This window comes from Pristiophorus japonicus, chromosome 8 (assembly GCF_044704955.1).
Source record: "Pristiophorus japonicus isolate sPriJap1 chromosome 8, sPriJap1.hap1, whole genome shotgun sequence".
NCBI classification, from domain to species: domain Eukaryota; kingdom Metazoa; phylum Chordata; class Chondrichthyes; family Pristiophoridae; genus Pristiophorus; species Pristiophorus japonicus.
This window is the reverse complement of record NC_091984.1, coordinates 206,017,771-206,036,849: the sequence shown is the minus strand read 5'-3', so window position 1 is coordinate 206,036,849 and position 19,079 is coordinate 206,017,771. Positions and strand designations below refer to the sequence as shown.

General features: G+C 45.4%; 1 protein-coding gene across 3 annotated transcripts in view; it reads left to right on the top strand.

Annotated features, from left to right (window-relative positions):
* p2rx4a (purinergic receptor P2X, ligand-gated ion channel, 4a) overlaps positions 1-19,079 on the top strand; it is a 75,200-nt gene that overhangs the window by 49,769 nt on the left and 6,352 nt on the right. The window contains exons 9-11 of one of the 3 annotated variants that reach the window (XM_070886349.1): positions 4,757-4,847; positions 15,133-15,198; positions 16,006-16,091. In XM_070886349.1, coding sequence (XP_070742450.1) covers positions 4,757-4,847; positions 15,133-15,198; positions 16,006-16,091 — 243 coding nt within the window. Of the gene's footprint in view, positions 1-4,756; positions 4,848-15,132; positions 15,199-15,286; positions 15,361-16,005; positions 16,092-19,079 lie in introns of those variants that run through there. The other 2 variants (XM_070886350.1, XM_070886348.1) reach the window with 2 other exon arrangements.

Sequence of the window (19,079 nt, the reverse complement as noted above, 5' to 3'; positions counted from 1 at the left end):
GGAATGTACACTTGTAGATGTTAGAGGAAATCAGAGTTGGATTTAACTGTGATGTCCTCAATGGTTGACTAGCCTATTGACCATCAAGCTGGATTCCTGAAGAATGGTCACTTGAGTGCAGTCAGCATTCATGGAACCATACTCATTACATGAGTTAGCATCTTCAGGAAAGGAGATGCGAATGTTTTTAAAAAGTTAACAACTTTCAGCTCTGCAGCCTGACCCAGAGACAAAACAATCAAGTCACTTTTTAAGGTTATGAGTAATGTGATGTATTGGTTACTGGAATTTCGCCCAAATTTTTCCCTCTAGAGCCTCATCCAAGTTGCCATTTTTTATGTGTGTGCTAGATAGTGTTAGCAGGCTACTCAACTGTGTGCGTTTGTGTATTTTTTTATTAGTTCCTGGAATGTGGGCGTTGCTGGCAAGGTCAGCATTTATTGCCCATCCCTAATTTCGCTTGAGAAGTTGATGTGGAAGTTGAGCCCCCGTCTTGAACCGATGAAGTCCCTGTGATGAAGCTACTCCCACAGTGCTGTTCGGGAGGGAGTTCCAGGATTATGACCCAGCGACGATGAAGGAACAGCGATATAGTTCCAAGTTAGGATGGTGTGCAACTTGGAGGGGAACTTGGAGCTGATGGTGTTTCTATGCACCTGCTGCCCTTGCCCTTCTAGGTGGTAGAGACTATGGGTTTGGAAGGTGCTGTTGGGGGAAGAGAACTCAACTTCTTCCCATGTCTCAACTCAAACTCCACCAGCAGAGTGATTAATAGAATCCTTAGCTCATTTGTTCCATAATCATCATAGCAGTCCCTCGGAATCGAGGAAGACTTGCTTCCACTCTTAAAATGAGTCCTTGGGTGCCTGAGCAGTCCAATACGAGAACCACAGTCCTTATCACAGGTGGGGCAGATAGTCGCTGAGGGTAAGGGAGGGTGGGACAGGTTTGCCGCACGCTATCTCCGCTGCCTGCGCTTGATTTCTGCATGCTCTCGGCGATGAGACTCGAGGTGCTCAGCGCCCTCCCGGATGCACTTCCTCCACTTAGGGCGGTCTTTGGTCAGGGACTCCCAAGTATCAGTGGGGATGTTATACTTTATCAGAGAGGCTTTGAGGGTGTCCTTGTAACGTTTCCTCTGCCCACCTTTGGCTCATTTGCCGTGAAGGAGTTCAGAGAAGAGCGCTTACTTTGGGAGTCTCGTGTCTGGCATGCGGACAATGTGGTCTGCCCAGCGGAGCTGATCAAGTGTGATCAGTGCTTCAATGCTAGGGATGCCTAGTCGAGGATGCTAATGTTGGTGCGTCTATCCTCCCAGGGAATTTGTAGGATCTTGCGGAGACATCGTTGGTGGTATTTCTCCAGCGACTTGAAGTGTCTGCTGTACATGGTCCATGTCTCTGAGCCAAACAGGAGGGCGGGTATTACTACAGCCCTGTAGACCATGAGTTTGGTGGCAGATTTGAGGGCCTGGTTTATGAACACTCTTTTCCTCAGGCGGCCGAAGGCTGCCCTGGCGCACTGGAGGTGGTGTTGAATCTCGCCGTCAATGCCTGCTTTTGTTGATAGGAGGCTCCCGAGGTATGGGAAATGGTCCACATTGTCCAGGGCCGCGTCGTGGATCTTGATGACAGGGGGGCAGTGCTGTGCGGCGAGGACAGGCTGGTGGAGGACCGTTGTCTTACGGATGTTTAGCATAAGGCCTATGCTTTCGTACACCTCAGTAAATACGTTGACTGTCCTGGAGTTCAGCCTCTGTATGTGCGCAGACACAGGCGTCATGCGCATACTGTAGCTCGACGACAGAGGTTGGGGTGGTCTTGGACGGCGAAGGTTGAACAGGTTCCCACTGGTTCTGTAGTTTAGTTCCACTCCAGCGGGGAGCTTGTTGACTGTGAGGTGGAGCATGGCAGCGAGGAAGATTGAGAAGAGGGTTGGGGCGATGACACAGCCCTGTTTGACCCCGATCCGGACCTGGATTGGGTCTGTAATGGATCCGTTGGTAAGGATCACGGCCTGCATGTCGTCGTGGAGCAGGCGGAAGATGTTGACGAACGTTTGGGGGCCATCTGAAATGGAGGAGGATGCTCCATAGACCCTCGTGGTTGACAGCGTCAAAGGCCTTTGTAAGGTCGAAGAAGGTCATGTATAAGGGCTGGCGCTGTTCCCTGCATTTTTCCTGCCGTAGTTGCGCTGCAAAAATCATGTCCGTTGTGCCCCATAGGGAACAAAATCAGCACTGTGACTCCGGGAGGAGCTCCTCGGCCACAGGGAGAAGACGGTTGAGGAGGACTCTAGTGATGACTTTCCCAGTGGCCTAAAAAAGAAGGGGATAGAGTCTGGCAGTATGCCTCTGCTGGGATCAGTTAACTCAGCATGGAACCTACAACCTGTATCCACCTTTTATATGGCTGAGTAGCAGTGCATCTGGAGTATAGAGAACCCCAAAGTCAATAATTAGAGATTTTGGCCCTTATTTTCCACTTGCTGGATTTTTGGCGCCCGCGCATGTTAACATACGATTTTTTTGTATATGTTTGCGCCAGAAAAAAAAAATCAGGACTTTCGCCAAAGAAATATTTGAATTTGGTGCAGTGCTCTTTGAAGTTAGTCTGCGCTAAAAACTCTCTGGGCATGCGCAAAAAAGCTGAAGTTGCCAGGGCAGCCAGAGATGCTGAAGCAAGCTGACGCCCGCTCCCCCGAAAGGACTGTTACCCCACCGCTGCCAAAAGGGTCACAAAGGACCTCTTCCCCGCTGGACTCTCGGCCACCACAACCCCCTGGCTGGATCTGCTGCCACCGCCCCCCCCCCCCCCCCCCACCCACGGCTGGACCCGCAGCAATCCCGGACTGAAAAGACTGCTCTCGCTGGACCCACTGCAATCCCGGATCGAATGGCCCTCCCGCTCCCAAACTTCAACTTGCAGAGGAAGCAGGTCTGAGCGGGGGCGGGGGGGGGGGGGGGGGGCCATTTGGCCCAGGATTGCAGCGGGTCCGGCCGAGCAGCCATTTTGGCCCAGGATTACAGTGGGTCCAGCCAGTGGGAAGCAGTCCTATCGGCCCGGGATTGCAGTGGGTCCAGCCCGTGGGGAGCGTCCTCTCGGCCCGGGAATGCAGCGGGGGGAGCAGTCCTTTCGGCCCGGAAATCTTCTTCCCTTGATCCAAAAAGAGTTCCCTGTGGGAAAAATTTTTTATTTTATCGTGTATTCTTATTGCCCCCCCCACCCGCTGATTCCTTAAATTAATGTATGTTCTTTTTGCGGGGCTTTTGGGCAGTGTGCGCTGCACTAAAAAAAATCAATTAAGTCCAGAAAAATGGCTCCCGATCCAGTTTTGACTCGTGTCTGCGTCAAAAATGTTTTAACTGCTGCACGTGGTCGGTGCCGGTGTCCAAACGTTGGCGGAAGTTGGAAACTGAGTATTTCCCGCCCAAAAAAACATTTGGACACTAAAAAACGGCGCACAATCGTGGCGAAAATAGGGCCCTTTGTCTGGCAGAGTATTCGATCCTCTGAAATTAGGGTTAAGTGCTGCGATGATGCCCTGGCTATCTCCATTATAATTAGTATCCATACATTAAAAAAATAATAGAAAATGAAATGATGCTAGTGAACCGGCAAACAGCAAATACAATTCCGATCTTCACAAAGGGAGATGGAGCTAACCCACGGAAGCATAGACCAGTTAGCTTAACATCAATGGTAGGAAAGATACTGGAATCTCTGTTAAATAATCAGATAATAAAAACATCCAGAGAGGAAGAATATAATTCAAAATCAGCATGGATTTCTAAAAGGACATGTTTAACCAACCTTTTGGAATTCTTTGTCCTTTTCTATTCTGTTATTTTTTTCAATGTGGTAGATGTGATGTACATGGGCTTTCAGAAGGCCTTCTATAAGGCACCATATAAGAGACTCATGACAAAGATGGAGTCAGGATCTACATAGCAGAATGGATTGAAATATGGGGTAGAGGAGCAAGGAGATTTTGGGAGAACAGATACATAAATCACTATTGATAAGGCCATTTAAAGTGCAAATAAAGTACCGAGGTTTATTTCTAGAAGCGTAAAAATGCAGGTTTCAGTGAAGATAAATATATTTTTAAAATGCTCAAAATAATTGTAATAAACACCAGAAAAATTCTGGGCTTAATTTACACCTGTTTTGAACCAGCGTAATTGCAGGAAATTCGAGTGGATGTCTCTTTAGCCTGGCATGATAATGAGTCGAGATGCAGTCGGTGCAGGGATTGATAGGTGGGCGTTAATGTGCGAGGAAATTTGTGCATAGCGTAATTACGTGTGTAACACACTTGTGCCCGAGTTCTCTCATTTTTTTACGCCGGGTATCTGCTTTATGCCCAAATTACACATGTATCTGGGCAAAAATACACAAGAAATTCCATATAAGATGTAACAACTGAATCACAAAGATCATCCGATACAAAATGGAACATCTTCAAAACTGATGTAAGAAACAAACCATTAGGCAGTTTATTGCACTTCTTTCATCTTGGTGCTTCTTATCATACTTTGTCCAGGGTTGCAGATCTCTCCATAGCTGTCAATGCTGCTCTGTGTTCAGTACATTCCTACAGCATAGGGTTAGTCTTTACAGTATTTACATAAGGGTAAAGCTTTAACAGTATAGTTAAGGTATCAAAAGCCCAACAGCTGAAGAAAAGCCACTGTTTGAATTTTACATTATCCAGTTAATGAACTGTATCTAATTTTTTTTTAAATTAAAACTAGATTTGCTAAATACTTCAATGTGAATGGAACAGAAACACGAACATTGTTCAAAGCATTCGGAATCCGATTTGAGGTTGAAGTTTTTGGACAGGTGAGTGAACATTTATTATTTTTTATTTCAACTGCTGTGAACAACAACAATCCCTTTTGAATCAAAATATCCCATTAGATAATTGGAGTTCTTGATCCTGAAATATAAAACTATCCAATCAGATAATCAGATTTTTATAAACCTGCTGCCAGCTCAAGGGAAAATGGCCCAAAACAGAAATTTTAAAACGATTGTCTCCATATTTGCAGGAGAGAGAGAAGGGCTCTAGGCATTAAGATTCCTTGAATGCCTTTGCCTCTACTCCTATTCATGCTGGACCCTTGAGAGTGCAAACCATGACACCTTACAGTAATCCAACAGATGTACATTAATCAGATGCCGTTCAAAATTCCAATGTTACAATGTCCTTATATGGTTACCATCAGTATTCTTAATGCTATTCATTTGTAACTCAAGATACCACATTTTTTTTCATACTTTACATTACAATCTTGCACGAGTCAATCACAACATCACCAAGGCTTCTTCATCAGCATCTCCCAAACCCGCGACCTCTACCATCCAGAAGCTCAAGGGCAGCAGGCGCATGAGAACGCCACCACCTCCAAGTTCCCCTCCAAGTCACACACTATCCTGACCTGGAAGTATATTGCCGTTCCTTCATAGTCGCTGGGTGAAAATCCTGGAACTCCCTCCCGAACAGCTGTGGGAGTACCGTCACCATATGGACTGCAGCGTTTCAAGACGCAGCTCACCACCATCTGCTCGAGGGAAATTAGGGATGGGCAATAAATGCTGGCCTTGCCATGGACACCCACATCCCATGAACGAATAATTAAAAAAGTCAAAATATAGTCAGCCATTTGCTGAACAGGACTAAATGTGGTATATGGATACTATCATAGCTGCCTCGTTCAATTCTTTATGGAGGCTAAGTACAGAATAAATTCAGGGCAGGTGTGACTTAAGATTATAGTTCCCTCCTACCTTCTTGATGAAGAATGCAGTAAGCGTTAGGCTAACTAAACAGCTTTTTTCTAAGGCTATGCTTTGCCACTCACAACTGCTCCCAACTCCTCCCTGCTGCTTTGCTCAGGGATCCAGCTCTGATGCACACTGTGGTTGTGAATTTCTCATCTCATTAAACTATCATGAGATCAAGAATATGCACCCACAACAAGCAGCAGTGTTGGTTCCCTGAGCAAAGCAGCAGCGACTCAGGAAGTGATTCAGGAGTACCAGGAGTGATGAAAGCTGGGGGAAGGGAAGGGGAGAGAATAATGTTTGCGTGAACTTGGGCGATGGGAACATATGAGTTTCTCTTAATGAGAAGAAGAGTGTCTTTGTGAAGTGGAAGGGTGAAAAGTGAGATTGGACAGCAAACAGCCAAGAACAGGTACATTTCTTTCATTGTAGTATCACTTTCATGCAGGATGTATGAACTAGTAACTAAAACAAAATTACACCATTTGTCGCTTTGTTTCCCTGATGCTTTTATGATACAAGTGTTGCTCATCTTTGATACTTCAAATTGTGCTATGAATAGTAGTAACAACTAACAACAATAACTTGCATTTATTTATATGGTACCTTTAACGTCGAAAAACATCCCAAAGTGCTTCACGGGTATAATGACAGGTGTAATCAGACAAAAATGGATGATAGGCGATGTTGAGATGAGCAACCAAAAGTTTGTCGCAGAGGTGGGTTTGGGGCCTGTTATGTATTTAACCAGCATTGTAACCCAGGTATAAACTGACCCAAGTTGTACACCGTGAGAACACTGACCACTAGGTGGGAGACACTCCTAACCTGGACCTTCAGGTATAAAAGGGGAAGCTCCACCCACCTTCATCACTTGAGTACTAAGGAATAAAGGACAGGTCACAGACTGACCTCTCAAGCATGGGCCTCGTGTGCATTTATACTGTGTAGTAAGGACGTATCAATGGTGACAAGAAACTGGGATTTAAACCATGCAAGCATGGCCACTAGCAGAACAGACGAGAGGTACTGTGTTAAGGAATGGTTGGGACAGAGATTCAACATTGTTAAAGCAGCACACAGTTCTCCAGGCAGACAAGGGCAGTCAGGCATGCCCCAACATGTAGTCGAACCCAGAGGGGGAGTTCGACAGAGACAATGGCAAGCTGAACAGCGATTCACGCCATTGCAAGGGACAATGCGGCCAGTAATGGGGCCATCAACACCTGTTAATGGTGCACTCAAGGACAATAACAGGGGCAGTCAGGGACGATCGATTGGCAAGGGACCTTTTGTTTCAAACCACAATTCATGCTGGAGGCGTGGAGGCATACATTCAGCCGGAGTTTGCAGAGATGAGCAAAATACCTGCAGAAATTGCAGAAATGAACACTGGGGGAAATCGCTGGAAGCTGAAGTTCAGCGAGTTCATGTGGAGCACATATACAGTTCATACACCAGGACGCCACCGATAATGATGAAAGTGCTCCTCAATGGCATCCCAGTATCAATGGAGTTAGACACGGGTGCCAGCCAGTCCCTGATGGGTATCAAACAGTTCGAAAAGTTGTGGGCATCCAAGGCCAGGAGGACAAAATTATCGCCGATTGACGCACAGCTACGGACTTACACAAAGCAGATCATTCCGGTGCTAGGCAGCGCCACGGTAGTCGTGACCCACAAAGATTCGGAGAACAGGTTGCCACTCTGGATTGTCCCAGGGGACGGTCCCGCACTACTGGGGAGGAGTTGGCTTGCTGTCATGAACTGGAAATGGGGCGATGTCAATGCAATTTCCTCTGTGGAGCGAGTATCATGCTCACAGGTCCTGGACAAATTTGACTCACTATTTCAACACGGCATTGGCACTTTCATGGGGGCCAAGGCAGTGATTCACATAAACCCGGACGCCAGACCAGTACACCACAAAGCCAGAGCGGTGCCGTACGTGATGCGGGAAAAGATAGAAGGCGAATTGGACCGCCTGTTGAGGGAAGGCATCATCTCGCCAGTCGAATTCAGTGACTGGGCGAGCCCGATTGTGCCGGTGCCCAAGGCGGATGGATCGGTCAGGATATGTGGCGATTACAAGGCCACCATCAATCGGGTGTCACTCCAAGACCAGTACCCGCTACCGAGAGCGGAGGACCTATTTGCGACGCTATCCGGTGGCAAACTTTTTTCAAAATTGGACCTGACCTCAGCTTACATGACCCAGGAGCTGGCGAGTGAGTCGAAGAAGCTGACCACCATCACGACACACAAGGGGTTGTTTGAGTACAACAGATGTCCATTCGGGATTCGCTCGGCCGCCGCGATCTTCCAACGAAATATGGAAAGCCTCCTCAAGTCGATTCCAGGGACGGTGGTTTTTCAGGACGACATCCTCATTATGGGTTACGATACTGAAGAACACCTCCACAACCTGGAGGAGGTGCTACGCAGACTGGACCGTGTACGTCTGCGACTGAAAAAGGCGAAATGCGTCTTCTTAGCTCCAGAGGTAGAATTCCTGGGGATGAGGGTAGCAGCAGACGAGATCAGCCCTACTGCATCCAAGATGGAAGCGATCCAGAGAGCACCCAGACCCCGTAAAACGACGGAGCTGCGTTCGTTCCTGGAGCTCCTGAACTATTTTAGTAACTTTCTTCCCAAATTAAGCACGCTGCTAGAGCCGCTACACGTGCTCCTACGCAAAGGTCGCGAATGGGTCTGGGGGGAAAGCCAGGAAAGGGCTTTTAATAGAGCACGCGATTTGTTATTTTCCAACAATCTGTTAACGCTATATGACCCATGTAAGAAACTTGGTTAACGTGCGATGCGTCGTCCTATGGTGTCGGGTGTGTGTTGCAGCATGTCAATGCCAAAGGTCAGTTTATCCATGGGTTACAATGCTGGTTGAATACATGACATCCATTGATACGTCCTTACTACACAGCATAAATGCAAACGCATCGGCCCGCATACAGAGGTGGGCACTCACGTTAGCTGCCTATGACTACACAATTCGGCACAGACCGGGCACCGAAAACTGCGCCAATGCACTCAGCAGGCTCCCATTAGCCACCACTGAGGGGGCTACCGAGCATAGTGCTGAGATGGTCATGGCTGTTGAAGCTTTCGGAAGCGAAGGCTCACCCGTGACAGCCCGTCAGATTAAAGTCTGGACAAATAGAGACCCGCTATTGTCTCTAGTCAAGAAATGTGTCCTGAATGGGGACTGGGCAGCCACGTACAGGGCATGCCCTGAGAAATTTAAACCATTTCACAGGCGCAAGGATGAACTCTCGATTCAGGCCGATTGCCTACTGTGGGGAGACCGCGTAGTCATGCCCCAGATGGGCAGAGAGGTGTTCATCAGAGAACTCCACAATGGGCACCCGGGCATTGTCACAATGAAGGCAACTGCCAGGTCACACGTTTGGTGGCCAGGGATAGACCAGATCTGGAACTTTGTGTTCGCAGGTGCAACACATGTGCCCAGCTGGGCCATGCGCCCAGGGAAGCCCCCCTTAGCCCCTGGCCATGGCCCGCCAAGACTTGGTCACGCATCCATGTGGACTACGCAGGTCCTTTCATGGGGAAAATGTTTTTGGTTGTCGTTGACGCCTACTCCAAATGGATTGAGTGTGACATTTTAAATTCAAGCACATCCTCTGCCACGGTAGAAAGTCTACGGGCAATGTTCGCCGCCCACAGACTACTGGACATCTTGGTCAGCAACAATGGCCCGTGCTTCACAAGCACTGAATTCCAGGACTTCATGGCAGGCAATGGAATTAACCATGTTAGAACGGCACCGTTCAAGCCGGCCTCAAACGGCCAGGCAGAACGTGCAGTGCAGATAATCAAACAGGGGATGCTCAGATTCCAAGGGGGTTCCCTACAAACCCGCTTATCACGCCTCCTGTTGGCCTATAGATCCCGACCACACTCGCTCACAGGGGTTCCACCTGCAGAGCTACTAATGAAAAGGACGCTCAAAACCCGATTATCCCTTATGCACCCCACTATGAAATAAATTGTCGAGAGCAGGCGCCAGTCACAATATCACTACCATGACAGGAATGCGAGGGCGCGATGTATTGATGTAAATGATCCTGTTTTTGTCCTCAACTACGCTGCAGGGCCCAAATGGCTCGCAGGCACTGTGGTTGCTAAAGAGGGAAATAGGATTCTGGTAGTTAAACTTACCAATGGACAAATCTGCCGCAAACATGTGGATCAAACAAAAAGGAGGTTCAGCAACCCCAGAGAAGAAGCAGAGGAAGAACACGATATAGAGTTCACTCCACCACAGGTGACCGAACACCGGAACCAAAGGGAGGAGAGCCCAGCCACTGTGGGCAGTCCGGACAGGCCTGAGGCACTGCAAACAGCAGACACTCAGGCCAGCGCCCAACAACCGGAGCCCCAACTCAGGCGCTCTACAAGGGAGCGTAAACCACCAGAGAGACTCAACCTGTGATCCCAATAAGACTTTGGGGGGGGGGGGGTGATGTCATGTATTCAACCAGCATTGTAACCCATGTATAAACTGACCTAAGTTGAACACCGTGAGAACACTGACCACTAGGTGGGAGACACTCCTAACCTGGACCTTCAGGTATAAAAGGGGAAGCTCCACCCACCTTCATCACTTGAGTGCTAAGGAATAAGACCTTCTCTCAAGCATGGGCCTCGTGTGCATTTATACTGTGTAGTAAGGACGTGTCAGGGCCAACACCCAACATGAACCACCACCTTCAAGCAGAAGGGTAGAATGTGGGAAAAAAAGAAAATGGCCTATTAACATGTTGTAGATATTCCCCAGTTTTTCAGCTTCAAGTCCACTCGGTATAATAATCATATTTCTACTCAAAGTATCCTCTGTACATGTGGGTTTATACTTGATCCATTTGGCTAAATTGGGAGAAACTACACAAGACTTGGATGCTTCAATGTGCCACTTTACATAAGAACATAAGAAATAGGAACAGGAGTAGGCCATAAGGCCCCTTCTGCCTGCTCCGCCATTCAAAAGATCATGGCTGATCTGATCATGGACTCAGCTCCACTTCCCTGCCCACTCCCCATAACCCCTTATCCCCTTATCGTTTAAGAAACTGTCTATTACTGTTTTAAATTTATTTAATGTCCCAGCATCCACAGCCCTCTGAGGCAGTAAATTCCAGATTCACAACCCTCAGAGAAGACATTTCTCCTCATAGAAACATAGGAAATAGGTGCAGGAGTAGGCCATTCGGCCCTTAGAGCCTACACCGCCATTCAATGAGTTTATAGCTGAACATGCAACTTCAGTACCCCATTCCTGCTTTCTCGCCATACCCCTTGATCCCCTAGTAGTAAGGACTACAGACTACAAACTCCTTTTTGAATATATTTGGTGAATTGGCCTCAACAACTTTCTGTGGTAGAGAATTCCACAGGTTCACCACTCTCTGGGTGAAGAGGTTTCTCCTCATCTCGGTCCTAAATGGCTTACCCCTTATTCTTAGATTGTGACCCCTGGTTCTGGACTTCACCAACATTGAGAACATTCTTCCTGCATCTAACCTGTCTAAACCCATCAGAATTTTAAACGTTTCGATGAGATCCCCTCTCATTCTTCTGAACTCCAGTGAATACAAGCCCAGTTGATCCAGTCTTTCTTGATATGTCAGTCCCACCATCCCGGGAATCAGTCTGGTGAACCTTCGCTGCACTCCCTCAATAGCAAGAATGTCCTTCCTCAAGTTAGGAGACCAAAACTGTACACAATACTCCAAGTATGGCCTCACGAAGGCCCTGTACAACTGTAGTAACACCTCCCTGCCCCTGTACTCAAATCCCCTTGCTATGGAGGCCAACATGCCATTTGCTTTCTTAACCGCCTGCTGTACCTGCATGCCAACCTTCAATGACTGATGTACCATGACACCCAGGTCTCGTTGCACCTCCCCTTTTCCTAATCTGTCACCATTCAGATAATAATCTGTCTCTCTGTTTTTACCACCAAAGTGGATACTTCATCTGCCATGCATTTGCCCACTCACCTAACCTATCCAAGTCACTCTGCAGCCTCATAGCATCCTCCTCGCAGCTCACACTGCCACCCAATTTAGTGTCATCTGCACATTTAATCCCCTCGTCTAAATCATTAATGTACAATGTAAACAGCTGGGGCCCCAGCACAGAACCTTGCGGTACCCAACTAGTCACTGCCTGCCATTCTGAAAAGTACCCATTTACTCCTACTCTTTGCTTCCTGTCTGCCAACCAGTTCTCAATCCACGTCAGCACACTACCCCCAATTCCATGTGCTTTAACTTTGCACATTAATCTCTTGTGTGGGACCTTGTCGAAAGCCTTCTGAAAGTCCAAATACACCACATCAACTGGTTCTCCCTTGTCCACTCTACTGGAAACATCCTCAAAAAATTCCAGAAGATTTGTCAAGCATGATTTCCCTTTCACAAATCCATGCTGACTTGGACCTATCATGTCACCTCTTTCCAAATGCGCTGCTATGACATCCTTAATAATTGATTCCATCATTTTACCCACTACTGATGTCAGGCTGACCGGTCTATAATTCCCTGTTTTCTCTCTCCCTCCTTTTTTAAAAAGTGGGGTTACATTGGCTACCCTCCACTCCATAGGAACTGATCCAGAGTCTATGGAATGTTGGAAAATGACTGTCAATGCATCCGCTATTTCCAAGGCCACCTCCTTAAGTACTCTGGGATGCAATCCATCAGGCCCTGGGGATTTATCGGCCTTCAATCCCATGAATTTCCCCAACACAATTTCCCAACTAATAAGGATTTCCCTCAGTTCCTCCTTCTTACTAGACCCTCTGACCCCTTTTATATCCGGAAGGTTGTTTGTGTCCTCCTTAGTGAATACCGAACCAAAGTACTTGTTCAATTGGTCTGCCATTTCTTTGTTCCCCGTTATGACTTCCCCTGATTCTGACTGCAGGGGACCTATGTTTGTCTTTACTAACCTTTTTCTCTTTACATATCTATAGAAGCTTTTGCAGTCCATCTTAATGTTCCCCCCAAGCTTCCTCTCATACTCTATTTTCTCTGCCCTAATCAAACCTTTTGTCCTCCTCTGCTGAGTTCTAAATTTCTCCCAGTCCCCGGGTTCGCTGCTATTTCTGGCCAATTTGTATGCCACTTCCTTGGCTTTAATACTATCCCTGATTTCTCTTGATACCACGGTTGAGCCACCTTCCCTTTTTTATTTTTACGCCAGACAGGGATGTACAATTGTTGTAGTTCATCCATGCGGTCTCTAAATGTCTGCCATTGCCCAGCCACTGTCAACCCCTTAAGTATCATTCGCCAATCTATCCTAGCCAATTCATGCCTCATACCTTCAAAGTTACCCTTCTTTAAGATCTGGACCATGGTCTCTGAATTGACTGTTTCATTCTCCATCCTAATGTAGAATTCCACCATATTATGGCCACTCTTCCCCAAGGGGCCTCGCACAACGAGATTGCTAATTAATCCTCTCTCATTACACAACACCCAGTCTAAGATGGCCTCCCCCCTAGTTGGTTCCTCGACATATTGGTCTAGAAAACCATCCCTTAAGCACTCCAGGAAATCCTCCTCCACCATATTGCGTCCAGTTTGGTTAACCCAATCTATATGCATATTAAAGTCACCCATGATAACTGCTGCACCTTTATTGCATGCACCCCTAATTTCCTGTTTGATGCCCTCCTCAACATCACTACTACTGTTTGGAGGTCTGTACACAACTCCCACTAACGTTTTATGCCCTTTGGTGTTCTGCAGCTCTACCCATATAGATGCCACATCATCCAAGCTAATGTCCTTCCTAACTATTGCATTAATCTCCTCTTTAACCAGCAATGCTACCCCACCTCCTTTTCCTTTTATTCTATCCTTCCTGAATGTTGAATACCCTTGGATGTTGAGTTCCTAGCCCTGATCATCCTGGAGCCACATCTCTGTAATCCCAATCACATCATATCTGTTAACATCTATTTGCACCGTTAATTCATCCACCTTATTATAATGGATACTCCTTGCATTAAGACACAAAGCCTTCAGGCTTGTTTTTTTAACACCCTTTGTCCTTTTAGAATTATGATGTAGTGTGGCCCTTTTTGTTTCTTGCCTTTGTTTACTCGGCCTTCCACTATTGCTTTTTACCTTTCTACCATCTGTTTCTGACTCCATATTACTTCGCCCTGTCTCGCTGCATAGGTTCCCAAGCCCCTGCCATATTAGTTTAGACACTCCCGAACTGCAGTGGCAAGTATTACCCCCAGGACATCAGTTCCAGTCCTGCCAACATTATACTCCATCTGCTAAATTCCTGCCACTCACTTAGCCTGTCTATGTTCTCTTGCAGCCTCTTTATGTCCTCCTCACACATTGCCCTTCCTCCCATCTTTGTATCATCAGCAAGCTTGGCTACGTTACGCTCAGTCCCTTCTTCCAAGTCGTTAATATAGATTGTAAATAATTGGGGTCCCAGCACTGATCCTTGCGGCACCCCACTAGTTACTGGTTGCCAACCAGAGAATGAACCATTTATCCCAACTCTCTGTTTTCTGTTAGTTAGCCAATCCTCTATCCATGCTAATATATTACCCCCAACCCCATGAACTTTTATCTTACTGCTGACTGAGATCTAGACTTACTATAGTGATCACTGTTTATTTATCAGTTGTCCCCAGTTCAAATTTTTAAACTTTGCAAAATGTTTTCAGGAGAAAGATTTGACAAAGTGCAGAAAGTAATCTAGCTTTTAATTTCAAATCGGGGATTTTCTGCTACAATTGTATTGCACTGCAAAGTAGTATAAACTGATGGTGCATGAGGAAATACAAAACTGGACTGCTCTACCAATATATGGTAGTTCCCAAATTCAATTAGGAACTCTAGACCAAAGGAGCTGATCTCAAATCAAAATTCAATTTCAAACATAGCACTGAAGAAGCTATCAAAAAATTATATAGTTGAGATTGGTGGGCAAACCTTTGGAAATTAAAACTAAAACTGTGCGAAAGTGCCAAAAATGGCAAAACCTCACCAAACCTGCAGAACACTGAATTTGAGACACAAATGTTAATATTGGTGCAGATTTTGAACTATTGTGAGTAACTCTGAATGTGTAAACTAATGCAAAGTTTATAAACATAGTAACGGTATGAGGAGATGATCTAAACTAAACAATTCAAGGTTAGGTCAAAGGAATGACAGGTTTCTTGCACAGGTTACAGATTGAGGACAGAAAGTTTACAGCAGAAACTTTTAACCAGTTGTTCTAACATGAATATTATACTGCTTTAACAATGTTATGTTCTGCACAGGCTGGGCAATTTGACATTATCCCTACAATGATCAATATCGGATCTGGCTTAGCATTATTAGGAATGGTAAGTTATTTTATGTAATGAAGAATGATGGATATGCAATAGATATTTTGAACAATATTGAACATGTGAATTTATATTTTCTTTACAGTGTGGAGGGTTAAGTATTTACTCTACTCGTCCCTACAGATGATCTTGTTGCTTCGTAAGAAGCTGACAGCAGATGTGCTTCAATGTAGCAAGACTATTTTTGATTCTCTTCCAATAAGAAGTCGATAGAAGCCGAGAAACTCACTTAATGAGGGACGCAAATCTCGTCAGTTGAGGCCGAAAGTAACACTCCTGATCCTCTTCATTGGCAGGACCTAAACTTTTCGATTATACCAACCAGATTTTGTGTTTTTAACCCCAGTGTCACTTTTTTTAAAATGAGAAGTTATTGGCACATGTGCATCCCCCAAGACATTCTGGACTGCTGCTAATGTATCTCCATATACTGTTAGGAGCTTGGGGCAGAGTATGTAATCACTCATGTTGTTTTACTTCTCCTAAGTATTTCGGCCTAGAACTTGGCCTCCTTAGCACCTCCCGTTATCGCCTCCGGGGAGTGATAACGTAGCGCTAACACACCGACTCCCACCATATTCAGCGGGAGGTTAGCAGCTGCGGAGTGGCGTTGTGCCATGATGATCTTCGCCCAGAGATTGTGATGTCATCGCCGTGTGCATCGCCTCAGACCCGAGCTTGGATTCCGTCCCCTGCAGAATCGCCGGTCGAAAACAACGGCAGCTGCAGGAGGCGCTTCGGGGGCAATACTTAAAAGGCGAGGTGGCCGAGGTAAGTAAAAAAAAATGACATTGTCTCTTTCAGGTTTTTGGACGATCTTTGCCCGCGATCGATCAACCTGGCACTCTGCTTGAATGCATTGGACTGATCGCAGCTGCCGTCGGGGAGAGGTAAGTTTTTTTTTGCATAGCTTGCAGTGATGGCCCTTCCTTTTAAGGGCGGGAAGGAGCATGGCGCTAATTTTTCGAACTTTTAAAAGTTAGCGTCCCCAATTTCTCCCCCTTCATCTTTTGGTAATGTCTTTGTTCATCATCATCATCATCATCATCATCATCATCATCATAGGCAGCCCCTCGGGGTCGAGGATGACTTGCTTCCACACTAAAAATGAGTATACATGAGTAACTGATGAACTCACTACTTCAGTGTTGTGCAAGCGGCAATTTTGCTTGTCATGTGACTAGTAGTTGCCTGCGACGGTTCCTGAGTTAAATACCAAATTACACACTAGACAAATGACAGTATCGTTAATGTTCATTTAATACAGGAAAAGTACAAGACTCACTACTTATACTCTATAGTTCCTCAATACAAAAGAAGCACAAGACTCACTACTTATACTCGATTCAACTCCGTTTAACTCTGCAAACAAGGCGTTCCAAAAGGTGTTCCTTGCCGCTCAAAATACCCTGTTTAACTCAACACTCTCTCATAGTTACCCACTACGTCCTGGGTGATCAATCCGGTCCTGACACTGTGCCTTCAAGTGTCGCTCCCTTCTTCTGTTGAGTGTTGGTCCCGGGTTCTCGCTATGGACCGTCCACATTTGTCTGTCTTTATACTTTTTTTGTCCCTTTGTTAACCATGTGGGTTGCTACTAATTGCCTGCTTGTTTCTAGAAGATACAGAGTTATTCTGCTGTTATCTCAACTTGTCTCTCGCCTCCAAAAGTTATTACCAAGTTGGGAGTCTCCCTTCCTGTGTGCGACCATTAATTTCATCCCTGGAATTCTTTCTCATCACCCTCCTGCTGTGGCTACAGCTGGTCCTGTGATGGTGGCTAACTCCCCCCTGTCCGTTGGTCTTCAATCTGTTATTCCTAGCCTGAACTTTTGTTCGGTCATTAGCAATTGCTGGAACTTTGTTAATTGGTATTTGGCTTTATTATCCCATGACTTTCCCTGATGGTTACAACTCTACCTCATCCCTTATCTCATTGATCCTGAGGTTAAGGCCTGCTTGTTTTTTTGTGAAAGAGAGCTTGTTAGTTTTTTAGATCCTAGGACTGAACTAACTTCTTAATCCTTTCTGATATTTCCACATTCCTCCCTTTGATCAATCATATATATATATATATATATGTATATGATTTGATCACAGTAGGGTTTTGGCTTCACTACGAGGTCCCTTTCGTCTATTTTGTAACGCTGTTCTTACTTGTGCACATCCCAGCTGTAACTCCAATCTACGTACCAACTTTCTCACATATGCTACCATTATCATCAATGCTAGAAAAATTATTGCTATCAAGATGACCGTAAGATGAGAGAAAAGTCTGATCCAGGAGTGAATATTCACATTCTCTCCCCAATTCCAAATCTCGTCCCACCAAGTGTCGATCTTAATTCGGGTAATTTTGGCTTCAATATCTCTGGTATTTATTTCCACTTTTTTGTAAATTCTGTGGACCAAATCTAACTTATGTCTGATTTCCGTTAAGTGTTCCTTTTGTAACTGGATGTTGATGTCACTTCGGGTGAAGTAAGTTTCCAACTGGGTTTTCAAGGTTTCCTGTACCGTGATATTAACTTGTCCTCTTCTTTCAATATTATTAACTTCCTCGTTCCCAATTCTCATAGGGATCAACGGGTGAATGCAGAAGCTTGGTTTGGGTATCGGGCAAATTTGTGTTCCGTAATGGTATGTCTTTTCGGTGGCGGTGAAGCAATAAATCCCATTTCCCAAATAAGCACTCCTGACGAATGTTTGGGCCTTCACATTCTGCATGGTCAGAGTACAGTTCTTAGCAGTGCTGTTCTTGAAACACACTGGGCCTCATTGGTAGGATAGATCATGTATGGACAGAGCACAGTCTGGGTAGTTCAGCTGCATTGGTGCAGACTGGTCCCAGTCATTCCCGTAGGTAAATTTACCGCATATGGTTTCATATTGGTCAGTCCTATCCATACTCCATCTTGTATGGTTCCAGCATTCCTTACGTCAAACAGAGTCATGCCAGTCTAGTTATTGAATACTGGTGTCCCCAATATTATTCCAATTGCTGGCGTTCCTGTTGGCCCGGCACATTCCTCATTGAACCACACCTAAGTGTTCTCGAAATTGACATTCATCTAGAGGATGGTGTTCCTTATTTGAGATCAGTCTGAATTTGGGTATTGTTAATGCAGGTGGAGACTTTACCTTCATTGGCTTCCTGCAGGTTTTCCCGTAATTGTTCTATCATTCAGTTTCCATAAATACTCCACAAAACTTGCGCCTGAGTTTGATTCTCTGCTGTCTTGGCAGTATTGATTAATTGGTTGATAGTCTGAGCGTGGCTTTCTAATACAGTGACCATTCTTTTCTCCAGCTTACTGCCATCTTTTCCTGCCTCCACTATCTGTCTCTGATTATCATTTAAACTATTTAAAACCTGTTTTACTTATCCGGTCAATCCTTTTATCTTAGCGTTCAAATTAGTAATATCTAAGGTATTGACTGTGGCAATTCCTGCCCCATACGCTGTACCTATGTCATTTATAATGTCTCTTTTCCATCTACTCTTACTTTCCATTTCCTTCAGCCCTATTTCTTGTCTCAATAGTAGTGAAGTCAAGTCCTGATACAATTTCCTTAAATTGTACGGGCACCAGTTGGGTAACTGAATATTACTTATGTTAAGTACAACAGGTATCAATTCATTCTGTACATTGTCATACACAACCTGATTAGTTTCTCTAACACCACACCTTCCTTGGTCCTGATTCAATAAATGGAGATTCCCACTTATAGGAATATTACAATGGAAATTACAGTAATAAACAAACACACAAAATTCAAAATCATTAGTCCATATTTCAGCTGATTACTCCATTTGTTGGTTAAGTCCCGAAAATGTTCTGATTCATGGTATGGGATTACTTTTGGCATATAGGTCC